This window comes from Lichenostomus cassidix, chromosome 6 (genome assembly GCF_008360975.1).
Source record: "Lichenostomus cassidix isolate B80296 chromosome 6, HeHo_3.0, whole genome shotgun sequence".
NCBI lineage: Eukaryota > Metazoa > Chordata > Aves > Passeriformes > Meliphagidae > Lichenostomus > Lichenostomus cassidix.
In genome coordinates, this window is record NC_139487.1 from 7,601,275 (window position 1) to 7,618,650 (window position 17,376).

The 17,376-nt window shown below is 39.9% G+C and overlaps 1 protein-coding gene across 16 annotated transcripts in view; it reads left to right on the forward strand.

The window, feature by feature from the left end:
* ABLIM1 (actin binding LIM protein 1) overlaps nt 1-17,376 on the forward strand; it is a 189,870-nt gene that overhangs the window by 49,625 nt on the left and 122,869 nt on the right. For 14 of the 16 annotated variants that reach the window (XM_085064791.1, XM_085064775.1, XM_085064780.1 and 11 more), the window contains exon 1: nt 11,250-11,502. The exons of the other annotated variants lie outside the window; for them this stretch is intronic. In XM_085064791.1, the coding sequence (XP_084920917.1) occupies nt 11,265-11,502 (238 nt within the window). In that variant the 5' untranslated portion in view covers nt 11,250-11,264. Of the gene's footprint in view, nt 1-11,249; nt 11,503-17,376 lie in introns of those variants that run through there. 16 annotated transcript variants of the gene reach the window in all.

Genomic DNA, 17,376 nt, shown 5'->3' on the forward strand with positions numbered 1-17,376 from the left:
TAAATAAACTCCTGATTGCCACACTGAGATCGCACAGGGGAGACAATTGATTCTTCTCCCTGCTGCTCCACAGATGTTTGCACTTTCTCTTCCCTAGCTTTAGTAGGGGAGTAGAGCTGTCTTGGAATCTAATATATAGAGGGATAATTGTTTGTTCATTTCGTTAAAGTGGGTAATGAAAACAGGTTGTTTTGACTTCCATTTTTAATCAGTTTCACGTGCTGGCTTTTCTCATTTTAGAAAAATGATCCACTAAGTCTCTTTGTCAGCTGTCTATTTCGAGGTGGAAGGCCTGACCTCATTCTGATGATAACCCAGTAAGCAGCAGGAGAACTGAATTTTTTTACTTGTTCAGAATCAATTAATTGACTCCAGGAAAAGTACTGTGAGGATCTGGATTTCAAAGAAAGCATAAATGCTTTTAACAATAACAGTCAGAAAATGACTACAAAATAATGCATTATCTTAAAATTCATTCATAGTTAAAAAGGAAATAACTGGAAGCTGCCAACTAGTTTCAGTCTCAAAATATGCACAACATATGTTTATAACATAAGGTTTTCTACTGATAAACGCTGTTGGGATCAGCACCTGTTTTAACTGATTCATCTGAAAATTTTGCTTAGTGCTGCTTGAAGAAGTTCATCATTCAATTTTTATTCACACAACCTGACAGGTTGGGTGGCTTGCCTACGTACTTTAATTATTTTTGTTGTTGCTTAGCTATTCTTAATTGCAGAACTATTTCTCAATCAAACCAGGGCAAAACTGACAAAAAAATTGAAGATGCCTACTGAGTGTTAATACCAGAAGGGATTCTGAAGATGAATTGCATGGAAAAGGAATTTTCTTTTTGGTCATTGATTTGTGTCAGTGGTAAATCTGTGTATTAAACAAATACCACAGTGGTAACGTCAACACAAATAAAAGGAAACTTAAGTTTTGCTCTAGGCTGAGGGAGTGTTTACACTTAAAAAACCCAAATCAACCACCCTCCTAGTATGTACTATTAATAGTTGTTTACATTCTACAGAAACTGAGGAATCAGGCATCTCATGATTTAACTGTCTAGATGCAGTATTTAATGTATTTTTGATACCAGGAATTATAGAGACTCTGTGGTGATGGCTAAGAATGCAGCAGAATTCCCCCCAGAGATGGCCAGGGCTGTCTTGACTTTACATCATGTTCTAGTTACAGTTAATTTAAAATTAATTAAAATCCCACGCTTGTGCTTAAAGTTCATCTGCTGAAAAAATGACTTTTCCTAGTAGCTCATGACACACAAGACCTTAAAAAAACTTCACCTTAATGTATGGCATTTGGTCATGCAGTGGAAGGATAAGATCAAGAAATTCCTACTGAAAAAATACTGCTGTAAATCATTGCTGTAAATACAGTATGGCAAATATCAGTCAAGCAGTCAACACTGTGGCCTTAAATTCTTTGTAGGTGCTCCATTTGGCTCATTCACCATTCCAGGAGTTTATGATACCACTGGAATGATTTTTCCCACTATTGTAAGACCTTATTTCCTACCTCCTTTTTCAAAATTGTAGCTTGCTGGATTGTGAGTGCTCTCCACTTCCACTGCAAGATCAAGACTCTTGATTTAGTGCTATCTTTGAATAACTCTCAAAGGATTTGATAGGCACAGCTCCACAATGTTGTACATGTCAGAGAAATATCCCAAGATATGGCTTGTCCTGTGTTGAGTGGCACTGGTAAAGAGCAAACCCAGCTGTACCTGTTGTCAAATCAAGAACATGTTTCTACTTTTTAATGTACTGTCAGTCTGGAAGTGTGCTGTGTTTCTCTGACTGCTGCTTTTTCTGATGGTGCCAGATTACAGCTCGTGTTTGAGGAGATTCCACTAAACCATCAATAAAATACAAGCAAACTGTTTGTGTAACTACAGAATAACCAAGGGGATCAAAATCTCTCTTTATCAGATACTAGTTGGCATATGCTATATGTAATTTCCTGCCATTAATAAATGGACACAAGTTCCAAGCATTTCATCTGCCCCATCAATGTATTTTCAGATGTGTCCTTGCCTCAGTTTTGCCTGTACAGAGTGTGATCACTGTGTGAGGAGTGAGCTGCTCATAGAGTGATAATTTTGCTTAACTGACAGTTTCTTAGTTTTTAACACAGCTCTTGATCATTTGTGTGTGTGTGCAGCTGATTTAACCAGAAGATAGTGCTGACCACAAGAGGAAGGGTTCAACAGTGCAGTAGGATTTATTTAATTAGAAAACAAAGGTTAGCCAACACAGCATATTTAAAGCTGCTTTTATGAGGAATGTTGGCAGTGGATGAACTGATCTGATGTCATTTCTGGCATCCTGTAGCAGCACCATACTTTCCACTATATAGAAAGGTAACCTCCTATTCTTAGTTGTGATGGACATTGACAAACAGTTTCTACTGGCTTCTGGCAGAGGCTTAAATTAGTCTTCATAGTACAAGGAAGGAATCTTTTTTAGAGCTTCACTGATGCTGTGAGAGGGCAGTGTGACTTCAGGAGATAAACTTTTAGAGTTTGCCATGCTCCAAGAACGGCTATGATGTTGGAGAATTTGGGAGTTGGATGCAGCAAGAGAAATACCTAATTCTTATAATTTGTGTGCTGGTGCTACATCTACAGCAGAAGATCCAGTGTTAGGAGACAATGGGTAACGCTAAACTAAGATGTTCAGGAAGCCCTGCAGTGATCTAGAGATGACTTTCTTCTGGTGTAATTCTTTGTTCAGCATTTGAGTCAAGTTACCATGTATGTTTCTGTAATTATGCAACATGTCAGGAGGAAGTATAATGATATCCAGTTTATTTCAACATATGACAAGAGGAGTGGTGCTTTCTTTGATGTCATGCATGTAACACGTCACTCTTTACAAAGGTACAGGAAATAAATTGAAGATTGAAAGAACACTGAGGTCTCAACTTTGATCTCTTTGCTTCCCAGCATATTTCTCTCTTAGTTGCTATGAAGTCTACATTGTGAAGAGGATGTTACAAGCAGTTTCTTCTCTCAGCTGGAAGAAAAATGTCAAAGTTCAAGAAAGGAAAAGTAAAGAAAAGATTATGATTAAAGGAATTACATTTATCTTGAATGTCTTTGCTCTGTTTAAATAAAAGACACCTAAACATTGCTGAGGAGTAGGAAAAAAACTTCCTACTAAAGATGCAAAGGACTTCCAGCTTCTGCCAGGATCTTTTTGGCTAATTGTTCCCTTGAGTAGCTTAGGCACCTCTTTGACTTCAGGCATAGAGCTCAGCCCCACAGAAGCCATGGGATTACTTATAAGCTTTGGGATAGGCAAGCACCTGGATTGTTTTCTTGAGTCAGTTGTTCAATCATACAGAACCTTGGGGGTGCAGCAGTTTTTATATTTATATTTCTTATAGCTTTCACTATATCCTGCCTACAAAATTGCATCGGTTGTCAGCAATTACACTTGGTTTTTTTTTCCTACGTGTAAGTAAAAAGGATTGGGTTTGCTGTAAGGATCCATAGCACAGTGTTCTTGACATTGTAGATCAATAGATTAGCCTTGTGCTGCCAGGAAATAAAATGCTGAGCCACCTCATCTAATAATGCAACGGACAGATCTATTAATGCACATACTGGTTTTTTTATGCCTGAAAATAGATATGAACAGAGATTTTTTTTTCCATGAGTATTCTGAAATAAACATTGGGATGGATAAAGTAAGGTAAATAGTCTTTGTTTGAATCAGGCCTTTTGTCATAACCTGATAACTCTTCTACTCACAGCAACCACAGTAACAGTGATTTTGCGTGTTTGGGGGAGAGTAACTAAAAATAGAATTTTCAGATCAGAGAAGATGTACAGAATTAACTCTTTGCCTTATATGATAACATGGTTTTCTGTGGAAAATGAGCACTACTAGTGTTAAATAAAGGCTGCAAGCTATTGGAAAATCATTGAGAAATATGGTAATGAATTTGGAAGGTAATGAAGATCAAGTAGAAGCACTCAGCCATGCTTTACATGACCTCTTTTTTTTTGTGCTGACCAGTTAGTCCCTAGTGTTATTATCAGTGCTACTTCTATAGTTTCCATTATCACAGAATCTGAAAACTTCAGTCTTTAATGTACCTATTGTTACAAATCCCTTGTGAGGGGGAAAGTGATAGGGGGAAATACAATGCAAGAGATTAAGGGAATGGCTCAGGGATGAACAGCAAGTCTGTGGGAGTGCAGAGACAGCATATTTCTCAAATCCCATGTGAAGGCTTCCAGAGGTAGTAGACTGTACTTTACTAGCTGTTATTATTAGGGCTTTTTTCCCCCTAATGTCATTTAAATATTTCATTTGGTGATTGAATTCTCCATGTACTGTTTTTCTTTTTACTCTTTCAGCCCAGCTAATAATTTCATATGAAGGTAGATGGCTGGTGCTGCTCTCCTTTGTCCAAGAAAAAGATAATTAGATGTAATCTCAAGCATATTGTTTAGATATTTTTGTTTGTTTAATCTTTCTGCCCACTGTTTCACTGAAGGATAAACTTGGTGGTTGTTGGGGATTGGGGAAGTGAGTCAGATTCAGTTTTTGAGCATACAGCAAAGGGAAAAGTATTCCCAAGAGCTTGTTATGCTGCCTGTCCAGCGTTACAATGCACTGCAAAGCTGGGCTTTTGTTATCAAAGGCTCATGTGCCATGGAAGTTATCATACATAGTTGATAACAGGAAGCTGAGCACAATGCTTTAATTCAGCTGAAACATTTTGCAAATGTCATCAGTTGGGAAAGGAAATTGTCACAGTGTGGTCTTAGTTAAGTCTGAGATAGAAATGCAGTTGTGTTTTCTCTTGGTGTTTTTTCTCGGTTACAAATTGTAACAGGAGAATGAAGGGCAAAGTGATGTTTCATGTATGTTTTGGAATGAATACCAAGAAAGCAATACATAGAATAACATTTGCTTTCTTATTTCTGAGTTAGTTTAACAGAAAAGCTTGTGCATGCAGATCTTGCTGTTGATGTATAAAACAGGTCTGATGTTCAGTGTGCCACCTCTGGAGATCCCCAGGTGGTTTTTCAAAGAGTAGAAGTTCACTGTTTAGATACAAATGTAGCTACACCCTATTCAGACATGAATTTGATACTGTCCTTTCACACAGACATTTACAGAGGTTGTGGACTGGACGGACTTAATAGCAGTTCTTCAATTGCATGTGTGTGCTGCAGAAAGAGGCATTTTGGATGCAGTTTGGCTAATGATTGCTTAAAGGTCAGTCATAATAGCATTGAAAAAAAAAGTCACATGGCAGCTTGATAAGCAGCCTGTTTGAGACATTCATTCTTAATCATGTTGATCATGTTGCTCAGCTGAGTTATAATACAAATCCTTTTACCTTTGATACCACTTTAACCTGAGTTTTGCAGTTAGTCACTTTTTTTTCTTTTTTTTTTTTTTTTTTTGCCAAAAGCCTTGTGGCTTTGTGGTCTTTCTGTTTCTCCTACCATAGGCAGTAGTGCAGTTCACCTTAGAGGACCTTGTGGGGATTTAAACCAGTAAATTAACTTGTGGGCTGTAGAATTCCTACCTCTGCAGGGTCTTCATAGCCTTTATCTCAATGAAAGGTACCAAAGCACCATAGCTGTTTTTTGACTATATCTTACACTTTTCTGCACAATAAACTTTTGAAGTTATATTAAGTATTAGTAAATAGGCATTTCAATCTGTTGTGAATAAAATTTGCATCTAGATGTACTAGCATACATCTCTCTTTGAAGTGTCTAATAAGTAGTACCAGTGCTTTATAAGGCCATCAGCAGTACCTATATGAGCTCTGCTAAATGTGTTTTCATGAGTGGATATGGTGTCAGTGAGGAAGCAGCAAGTGTTAAGTGAACAGACAGAAAACAAGTGTAGTGTACAGGGGGCATATTTGCTTGTGAGGAACACCTATTAGCCACTGGTCATCATCACCTGATTGAAGAAAGTACAGCCAAAGGCATTCTGCAATGTTTAACTAAGTAGATGTCATTGACATTGGTGTGATTTGTAGTGGATTTTCTTAGATGAGCAGCGCAGAGACAGGTATGTGTGGCCACTGCAGCTGTCTGGCAGCAGGACTGCTGAGTCAGCTCTTGTGTGTTGTCTTCTCAGCCAGGATAACAACAAGATTAGATGGGCCTCATGCTCCAGTGAGTGAGCTGAGAAAATACCTTCTTCCTGTTGCTCCTGGCTGTGCTGCCTTAGTTGTTCTGAAATGTACCTACCATGCTGGAAGTGACCAGAAAACACGGTGATGTTTATATCTGGGATCTTCTGGGGCTTTCAGTCCCCGGAAGATGTACAGCATTGAGAAGTGGTGCATGGTGGGGTGTGATGAGCTAGTGGTGTTCTCACAGCAGTGGGCATGTCTGGAAGTATCAGGAGTATCATGGAATCATAGAATGGTTTGGGTTTGAAGGAACAAATAAAGGCCCTCTGGTCAAACCCTCCTGCAATAAGCAGGGACATCTTGCACTAGATCAGGCTGCTCAGAGCCCCATCCAACCTGGCCTGGGATGTATCCACCACCTCTCTGGGAGCCTGTGTTTCACCACCCTCATGGGTGCACTTCATCCCACGGTCCATTTCATTGATGAAAACACTAAAGAGTTCATAATAACACATTTTAGTACTAGTGGTGGTAATTCTGTTTCTGGGTTTGAGTTAGGGGAATATTTTAAATGTCTTACTGACCTGAGCATAATCCCAACAATAATTCTTCTCATGCAGCAAGGGAATGGATTTTGTTTCAATTTTAAAATACTTTCTGTAAACTACTGGAATATAATAGCTGAGATACTTTTTAAGGACTAAAACATGATTGCTTCAAAAGCCACAAAATAGCTTTGCACTACCGGTTTTTGAAGCTCAGCAAATTTTATGTAGTACCTGAATTATTAATGGAGATGAATTGGAAGAGGAAGATCTGTTGTCTTATCAGTCTTAAACAAGCAGTAGTTGGTTGACTTTGCAGAGAAAGGCAGCTCCTGCTGAAGCCATGAGTGAGCAGGTCCTGGGTGAGGAGCCCTACAGCGTGAAGGCTTTGTGTCAGTATGCCCAGAAGATGACTGCCTGTTTTGGACACCTAGGTAAAGAAATTAAATGTGCATGGGGATTTTTTGGTCTTCATTACGGGGATGAGGTGTTTCCTCAAGTTACAGTAAACAGCTGAGTGTTTGTATGTCAGCCTCCAATCTTGAGTAAGTAAATAGTGGGTGTCAAAAGTGAAAAAGCTGCATGTGTGGAGTAATTTTACCATAAGTAAAGTTTTACTTCTTTTTTGTGTGTGTGACCTTGAATGTTGACTTTTATTTTTTTTTTTTTTGCTTGGATGACTGTATTTTATGGTAAAAGTGCTTGCTCATTTTTTATGTAGATGAAGGCCCTTTTCCCCCTTCCTTACTCTCAATATCTTTGAGAATTCTCATATGGACAAGATAATCCTGACAATCCTGTTGCCTTGGATAGATGCATGAAACAGTATTTGGGGCTATCTACCTGTGCAATGGACGTGTTACCTTCTGAAGTGGTCTGATGAGGGAAAAGGAAAATTTCATTTTGTTTTATCTTGTTTACTGTATTTTGATTTTGATTTTTTTTTGCATCATTTTGCTGAACTAGTGTGATTGACTTCAGTTTCTTGGGTTTCTCGTTGGGCTTTTTGTTGTTTTCAATATAAGACTAAAGTCACACTCAAATGCATTTGCAAGAAGTTTAACTCTGATGGCAGAAGCAATTAAGACAGCATTAGTGCACCACACATTTCTGCTGAAGGGCAATTCTAATCCTCAGTGTTTCTCTGGAACACGAAGGGATATTTCCTCTACTATGTTTTTAGCCCTTGGTGTCTGGTTTTTACTATTATTCCCTGCTTGCTATTCTGTTTTGTAATTTATTTGTGGTTTGCAGTCAATTTTTTTTTGTTACTTCTGTTCTTGGAGCATTAGTAGAGAAGCTTCTATTCCTGGTTGCATATGAAACATGCACACATTTTTATCATCCAGGCAGCCAACTGGTGTGGGGAATTCAGAGGGGATTGAATAGGAAATGGTCTTGAGATGGCTGGAAATATTTATAAATAAAATATTTATAAAGTTGGAAATGAGATAAAATATTTAAAGTAGCTATTCTGCATAATTCCTATCTCCTATCCAGCCAGCCCCCTGTGAAAACTGTCAGTCTGGAAAGTGCCCATGCGTCACACTGTGCTCTGTGAGGGCTCGAGATCCCTGCACTGACTGCTTGGATTAGACACAGCTTTGAATTGGCAGTGATTTAAACAGGTTTTGCTACTTGGCAGATCCTGAGAAAGTTTCCTCGATGCTAGTTCTGAGTGGAGCGCCCTGGATTCCTGAGACTTTCTTTCAAAAAGCATAAGGACAGGGTTGTGCCCCTGTGATTCCTGCCCTTTTCTTTTCAGCAAGAATATTAGAAATTCATCTTTTCCACTTAATTAAATGCTTGACTTAATTGGTAGGAGATTGCCATTGTCTTTGTGATTCAGACTGAGGCTAAATCCCAGTGTTCAGTGTCAGTGTGTTGTACAAGGCTGTCTCAGGCCTTCTCCTTTGCCTTGGACACAAGGATGTGCTCCAAACAGTCCTGCATCTGACTCTGAAACCACTGTGATGCTTCCTGGTCTTGTTTTGCTTATTTCTGCTGCTTATCCCCTTATATTACATATTGCCAGGATGGAGGCTTTTGAAGACAAACACAGTACTTAAGTAAAAAAACGATTCAAAAATCATATTGCTTTGTGTTATTAAGCATTAGCTGGCAGTGGCCTTTGAAGGTGCAATTCTCAGTGACAGCAATACCCAGGGCTGGAAAGGGGCAGCATTGCAGGAGTCTGTCTCAGGGGAAGGAGGATCTTATTTTTAATTAAGCAGGATGCTTCTGCAGTACCATGGTAGGATCACTGAATGCTGGTCCATCATCCCCCACCAGTGCCATGTGTTTTGGTGGTGTAAGGACACTTCATTGCACTTCACTGTTTGATACAACATCAGACTCTTCTACAGTGCTCACAGACTGAGTGTTTTTGTAGTGGATATACAGGTCATACTGGTTTAGTTCTTACTGCAAGAGGTGCTGTAATGATTATATGGTGAACAGAGCTGGAGGTTGGAATCAGCCTGGACACAGCAGAAAATGGGGAGTCAGCCTTAAAACCTGCATGTTCAAACTCCAGAGAAGGACAGACTTTTCCTCAGGGTTTTAGGCAGCCAAGCTTTAGCAAATGCTGGCACAGTTAGAACACTTTCTGCAGGGCTAACCTCTCTGCTTTTTGAGGATTAACTTCTGCAGCGGAGTCAATGTCTGTGCAATGTGTGCCTTTGCCTCACCTCCCTCAGAGGGTAAAGTCCACCCTGACGTGTCAGTGGGTCTGGGTGGTTGGCACTGCTGTTGTCAGATGTTAACAGCCTTCACCAATTACCCAGCAACAAATGACATTCAGACTGGAAGAAACTTGCATTGACTCATCCAGTGTTTCCTACGGGTCATCCCTCTGCTTTAAGCCCTGAATGGAGATCCACCCTCAGTGGTAGAAACTTTTGGGTTTTCAGAGCTGTCTCTTCCACTGAGGGGCTGTGGAGTGCAGGTCAGTAGGCTGAGAAATCCGGGAGATATTGAAAAATTGCTGCAAAGCTTCATTTCTTAGGAGGAATGCTTAAAACATGGCTTTGCAGAGATCTCTGATCCGATACAAGATACTCTAAGGCAGAACTGGAGTTGCTATATTTATTGAGCCAGCTCTTCCTCAAATACACATTAGCATCACCCCATTAAAATTAGTATAGATTTATTCTGGCTTGTCCTACTGTGGCCTTGATTGATTAGAAAATCCAAGAGTATGGCTGTTTAAGGGGAACTGTGTTTGAAAACTTGTTTTCAAGATAATACCAAAGTCATTCTACTTGAAAAATATAAAATGATTGACCTCATAGCAGATGTGTAATAATAGACTATCAAAGTCTGGATTTATGAGATGGTATTTTCTCTTTGAAACAGTAAATAAAGCAATCTTCTCTTCAAAGCCTGTCCCCATCTGGAGCTAGTACTTGAGCTCTGAGTTTTGAGGGAACAATTAAGTGACAGTTTCTCACTGTGCTCAGTAAACCTATTGGTAGGGTTTTTTACCTTGTAATTTAGAAAAAGCCATACTGAGAGCGGTGTAATGATTGCACCAGGTCGTTTTGCAGCTATAGCTAATTTCTGTGTGTTAAGGGGAGTTGAAAGCCTGGGCCAGACACTGGTTGCACAGTTGTCTGTGAGTTTCACTGAGCAGAGAGTCTGAAGTTGGTTGTGAGCATGTCCAGGTCTGGGGTCTACCTGTAACTTTCTTTTACAGATGATGGATGCTGTTAGTTTGGGGTTTTTTTTTATCTTTCACATTGGAATTTCCTGTGACTTTCCAGTGCCCTGTTGATGATTAACTCTGCCTTTACCCAGGGAGAAATATTCATTAGATGATTAGATTAGCAAGTCACTGGAATTGGATTAATGTAAATACTGCTTGTAAGTGAAGCAGGAAGGGTTGGCACAGTATCTGCAAAGCCTCTGCTGTCAGCTCCACAGGAAGGTGGAGAGGAAGAGCAGAAGCGAACCAATCCTTAATGGTTAGGGGAAAGCTTAAGTGCTTTTGTTTGCAATAGGCAGTGAAAGCTGCAGAAAGGATTTCTCCAAAGAAATCTGCTTATGAAGTAGTGCCAGCCAGTGCTTGTACATTGCTGAAAAAGGAGGACCAATGTGCTCTACCTTTGCTACAGCTTTTTCACCATAGCACATGGACAGACCTGGCATGGAAGAGAGCCATGGTAGATTAAATGCACAGATGTGCCTTTGTAGCTTATGATGATGATGATGATGATGATTCTTCTATAATAAGATTTTTGACACAGCAAGGTTTTTTGATTTTAAACTAATCCTCTTATGTAACTCAGTTACGTTCTTTCTCTTGTCCTGAATATTAATCTGATTTTCAGATACCCTTTATGGTTTTGTTTCTGATTTTTGCATTCGCAGGGATGAGTTTCAACTGATTACAATAGTTTTAGATGGCAATCACCTGATCAAGCATACTGTTCTAATCTCTTGAAGATAATCACTAAAAATATATCTTCCTTAATCTCCTTTGCTGGATAAGAGAAAAAGAGAAGGATTGGAAAGGGCACTGTGCCGTGAGACTGACTGCGTGCACTACAGGTTGCTTTCCTTAGCTTCTTCTGAATAGAAATGCCATCTTTCCCCATCTTAAACAGCTTCGGGAAGCTGTGTGGCTCAGGCGATGAACTGGTGCTGGAAAAAGTGAAATTTCGAAATTCAGTCAGAAGGATGTCAGTAATTGAGGATGGGGATATTGCAGAGGTCTTGTATCTCATTCCCAAGCAGAGCTTCCTGAAGCAACTGCCCTACTTGAATCCAGATGACTACTACTTGTGTGAGCAGTTATTTGACCCTCCTGAGCATCTGGGTAAGTGAGGATTGCCATCAGATCTTGATGTTTGGTTGGTGAATAGGCTAAATTGCTTTACAGTTACCTTATGTTTTGTGTAGCAGCAAGATACTGTATGACAAAAAGTGTGTTCAGGTGCAGAGAAATACTTTTTTACTGACAGAGAGGAGGGAAAGAAAAATAAAAAGCCAAGTTAGAACCTGGATTGTCAAAAGTAGTTGATGGATATAGGTGCAGCTCTGTGTCCATCCTGGGACAAAGGGGACTTTAATCTTCAGGAGCATTCAAGCTACAAAAGCACCTTTTGAAAGCACAGCATCCTTTCAGTAGTGTGTTCAGAGCTTTCCCGTGGGTTTTGTGAAACTGTGTTCCCTTCTGTTTGTTGTCAACCTATTGCCAAGAAATATTATTTGAAGCTGCCTCATTATTGAATCAGAAGAAGTGATTAAAAGTCTTTCTGTGTTCACCTCCTTGTCACTTGTGAATTTTTTGATTTCTGTTGTATCTTTTATCAAGGTGCCTCCTTTTTCTGGTTAAGAAGACATAACTTATTTAGATGCTCTTTGTGCAGGAGCCAGTCCATGCCTTTGATATCCTCTTACATTTCTTTTGCTAATTCTGCCATAACTCTTGAAAAATTGGGGAATAAAACTGTGTTCAACATGTAGCATAATGTGGATAGATGTGCAGGGTCATAACAATGTTCTTTGTTCCTCCCAGTAGTTTCTGAAATTTGGTTTGTGTTTTAATTAATATTGAACATTAGTTTATTCCTCGATAGAGCAATCAGTGGTGGGAGAACTTATATCTGGAATTCATCAACTTAACTGATTTGTTACAGTCCATTACAAATTAGAAAAAGATTGTTTTCTGGAAACTCCTGTCTGCAAATGTGAAATTTGCTGTAAATGTTAATCTCTTTCAGAGAAATTTCAAAGATTTGATCTTCTAGGACTTGCTTTTTGTCAAAACCTCAGTTTTGATAAGCCAAACTACTATGTGTTGAAATTTTGTCTGTACTAAGCAGATCAAGAAAGCTGCTATACGCTTGTCACTGTCCAGCTCCTCAAAATGTTAATACTGAGTGACTGTATTTGGTAGGCAAGTATTTCTCAAAGGTCTACTTTGGTATATAACACTTTTTCTTCTGCGCAAATTGCTTTTTGCTAGTCAGCTCTGTATCTAATGAACTTCACCTTGTAGGAGTAGAACTGTCCCAAACCTTATGCTGCTGCAGATAGTTACTGCTTCTAATAAATCAATTTTTTTTAAAGTAACATTTTAATGAAAGTGATGCTAAAACACGGGGCAAATGTGAGGTGGAGAAAGCAAATATTCTGCCTTATCAGATCCCTCAGTGTTTCACATTGGTATTCTGGAGGAAAAATCTACCAACAATTAGGCACTTTTAAATCACAATTTAGAATTGAGAATTACTTGCATGGACAGTGACCAGCTACATGACTACTACCACGCAGGAGGACTGCCCTCGTAACAGGCTGGGAGCTGCCTTCTAATTTGTATGGGGCTTAAATCAATCTGTAAATCTGCTGTTTTGCAGCTCTTCACTCACATGAAAACAATCACAAAGATAGTTGGACAGGTTCTGTTTAGCATTATGCTGCAATAGGTAATGCAAATAACCACTGTCGATTTTTTCCTTCTCATCCTACAGGATGGATGCTGCTATTCAATAGGATGGGAATTGTGGTCCTGCTTTCCAATGTCATGTATAATGCTAGCTGAAAGGTTGCAAGGTATCTGCTGCCTCAGCTTTAATTGAATTACAACAATTGGAATCAGAGTCTCACCCACTTAGAATAAAAACAGTGGAATGCCTTTTGAAAACAGCCTAGGGGTAAATGCTGTATGTGACTTTAAGATGCAAAACCGTAAGTCTGTCTCCTAGGCCATGTGCTGCTTGGGGATTATGGTCCCTCAAGTACTACAAGATTTAGCAGCTTATAAACCCTGCTGAAGGACAGTTTGCTGTCTCTATTTGGCATTGCAAACAGAGATTAGAAATTACACTGTTCAAAGCATTTGGAGACTCGGGAATTGTTTTCCTTGCTGATCATAAGTGGAATCATAACCATCAGGAAAGGTCCATGTTTTAGGCTCTTGGAAGGTCAAGAATTATCAACAGGTGCAAAGCTATTTAGTATTCAGGAGGTGAGCCTTTGGAGTATCATCCATTTAACCCATGACTTGTCTTTACTTAGCACTTGCATCCTTCAATTCCATCCCCTTCATAGTGGGAATGTGGGAGGTTAAACTTGTCTCACACAGTTAAATGGTGGAATCATAATGACAGTTAAAAGCACTCTAAAAGTTGCAGAAAACTTAAAAAAAGGAGTTCAAAAGTGAACTCACTGAATCACTGAAAGGACCCTCATTCTGCATTTCTCTTGAGTTCATTTGGCCAAAGAATGATGAGCCACCTTCCGTCCTGTGTCCAGGGGAGGAGGTAAGGATGCTTCCCATGAGAGATTGCCAGTCACATGGTTTGCTGCAACAAAATCTGTCTTAGCCTAGAAGGCATCATTCAGCACATGGTGTTGATCCTCTGAGGCCAGACCCTGATACAAAGGATCTGTGGGAAAATGTCTGATATTCAGGACTTGCAAAACTTGAAAGCTGGTGGCAGAAGAACACTGGAATTTTGAAGAGAATAAATGGTCTTGGAACTGTGTGATGTTGCTTCCTGTATAAGATACTGTCACCTGTGACTTGTGCCAATGACACCTTATGCAATCTTGCCAAGTGATCACACTTTGTGACAGTGGCACACCTGAGGGAAAGGAGATACACACCTCATTACCTAACCGACCTCTTGTTTGAGGTTAGTAACTCTTTATGTAACCATATTTATTTAAAGCATCACTTGTGAGAATGGCTGCTTCTGTTGCATCAGCTGGCTGTAAAGCAAGACTGAAGCAATCTGAGAGGGTGAGAAAGGCATGGGGGAAATATAGAGAGCATGAGAACAGTTTAGTGATGAGACATGAAGTAAATTGGACTGGTGGAGAAAAATTCATGAAACACCAAGATCCTATTTACTCTTGACTGGGTAAAAGAACTGGCTGGGTAGCTGAGACTAACCAGCGGTGGTGAATGGACTTGAGTCCGGTTGGAGGCTGGACCCGAGTCCAGTTGGTCACTAGTGGTGTTCCCAAGGGCTCAGAACTGGGCCCAGTCCTGTTTAATAACTTTACTGATGATCTGGATGACAGGATTGAGTGCACCCTCAGTCACTTCACTGCCAACAGCCAGTTGGGTGGGAATATTGATCTGCTGGAGGGCAGGAAGGCTCTGCAGGGGGATCTGGACAGGCTGGATCGATGGGCTGAGGCCATTTGTGTGGGGCTCAGCAGAATGTGTGGAGATGGTTCAAAGCTGTGCCAGGGGAGGTTTAGACTGGACATTAGAAAGAATTTCTTTACTGACAGTGTGGTCAAACACTGGAGGAGGAGTCCAAGAGATGAACGTGAGGGAAGACACAGAGGTAGAGTGTTCTCAATAGGAAGGGGCTTTACAGATTTGAAATTAAAGGTCCAGTTCTAAAATGCAAGCTGCAGCATAAAACACTGTTTTACATCTGAGTTCTCACACATCAGCTTCCTTGCATTAGTAAGGTTTTCTTGCTGTGCAAGAAAGGTAGAGCCCCAGTTAGGGAAACAAACTCTTTGTACCCCATTGCCATTTTCCATTCTTAGAACCAAGGAGTGCCCAAGATCACCCTGAAGGCTACAGTTTCTTAAACATCAATCCCTGCTGTTACTTGGACAGAAAGAAGGAAAAATGGGGAAAAAATTCCTATTTTAATCTTGGGTCTTACCTTCTGATGGTGTTCATTGTAGCTCCCCACAGAATGGATGCTTGATGTGACCTACAGCCATAGGATTTTAATGGTGCAGTGTGAACTTGTCAGGTGTCCAAAGCTAAGCAATCTCAAATGTGGCAAGTGGTGATATGACAGAGAAAAATCCAGGTTCTGCTGGCATTGTAGTAGGTGGTACTCCTTAGATATTGAGAGGTGCTGATCAGACTGCTCCTGACCTTCAGATAAGGTAAACCTTCTTTTTGATAGCTTTTCAAATTGAATACTTCAAGTGATCAATCTCTCCTGGCCTCAGTCCCTATATATATTTTTTATGATTTAATAGGGAGCATGCTTTTAAAATTTGTGGTAATCCAAGTTTAGAAACATTATTTCATTCTTCTGCAGGACAATGTCTTAATTCAGAATAGTGCTGATAAATCAGCTATATGGTTTGAAATTTTGCAGTTCAATTTCAGACAATAAAAGTGTAAATTGTGGATATTCTGTGTATCTTCCATGGATAAGAAGTGGAAACTAATGCACACTGATCCAGGAAAGTACATGGAGAATAATGATGCTTGCCATAATTTAAATATAGATTGACTGTATAATACTGCTGCCAGTCTTTTTTTGGGATGTGTTAGTAGGAGATATATACAGCAGCTGGATAATTTTTCTTTCTTCCTGTTCCTGAAGAGGACTCTGCTGGATATTGTCTCAGGGTTTGGATATTGTATTTTTGAAAGATACAGCTAAATCATGAGGGAAATTAGTAGAAGGCAGTGGGAATGGTATTAGGAAAAAAGATTTATGAGAAAAGATTAATGGAATTAGGTTTGCTCAATCTAGAAGAGTGGTGATAATTGAGGGATTTAGACAATCTTCAGCGGAGTAAGGGATTCTCAAATGGAGATGTGTTCTACATTGTCCTGAGCAGCACAGAGAAATACCCTTGTGAAAAATACTCAGCAGTGGTTTTGTGTTGAGTAAGAAATATAGCTGAAACTCCATCTGTGTTAGCTCATAATAATCTTTGGTTCTCAAAGTATGAACAGTTAGCTTGATGTTTTGGTTTTTAATGAAATGGAAAAGGAAGTAATCAGGATCAGTTTTTCATCCTTTGCCCATTTTCTATATCTCTACTGAAATTTAATCACTGCCACATTTTCACTGAAAATATCAGAACAATTAATGGCTTCTTTGCCCTTGGCTTCCTGTTTCAGATTTCTGGCAAGTGTTTGTCAATGTTCGGATCAATCTAAGCTAATTGGCTTAGTAGTAAATCAGTGGTTTAGCATTAATCTGCATTAAGGTAGCATCATTTAGAGCAACTGAATTCACATCTGTAGGGTTTGCTGCTCCTCCTCCTAAATTCTTTGTTATCTGTAATCTAATAATCATGAACAAAATTGCAGTTCCTACTGTTAGTAGGTGCTAGCTAGAAAGATGAGCTAAATCAGCTGTAAATTCAAAGAAGTCATGAAAATGCTGTGGTTTCCTCCATGGTGTGTAAATAGGCAGCAGCAGCAGTGTGAAGATTGTTCAGGGAAATTGAGGCAAACATCTCCCCTGCTCTGTAACTCCATAATATTAATGGGTACTCTGGCTGGAAAGGGCACATTTTGGCCACACTGCCCCAGTGTTGTTTACAGGGAGTCCTGCTTTTGTTCTGTATCTGATGGAGACTTCCTCTCTCGTGTCCGTCATCTGCAGTTGCATAACCTTGGTATTTGAATCAAACAACCACAGAGAAATTCCATCCCCTTCCTGGGCAGGGTTGCAGCAGGACTGCAGGGGTGGCTCCCCTCCAGTGCCCTCCTGCTGTGGTCTGGGGTGCTCAGAGCCAACACAGCCTCTTGCAGCAGGACAGATTCAGGTAAATCTCAAATGGAAGCAGCTTTCAAGCTGGAGAAGTTCTAGTCTTTCTGACAGTGGGTAAAATACTGGTGGGGTTGGGGTGGGAAATAGAGGTAGAAATTGCTATCTCTTCTCCTCTGCAAGCTATTCCTTGGGCTTGCTCTGCTTATCCAGAGGGTGAAATAGTGGAAAAATTTCTGAGCAGAGAGAAA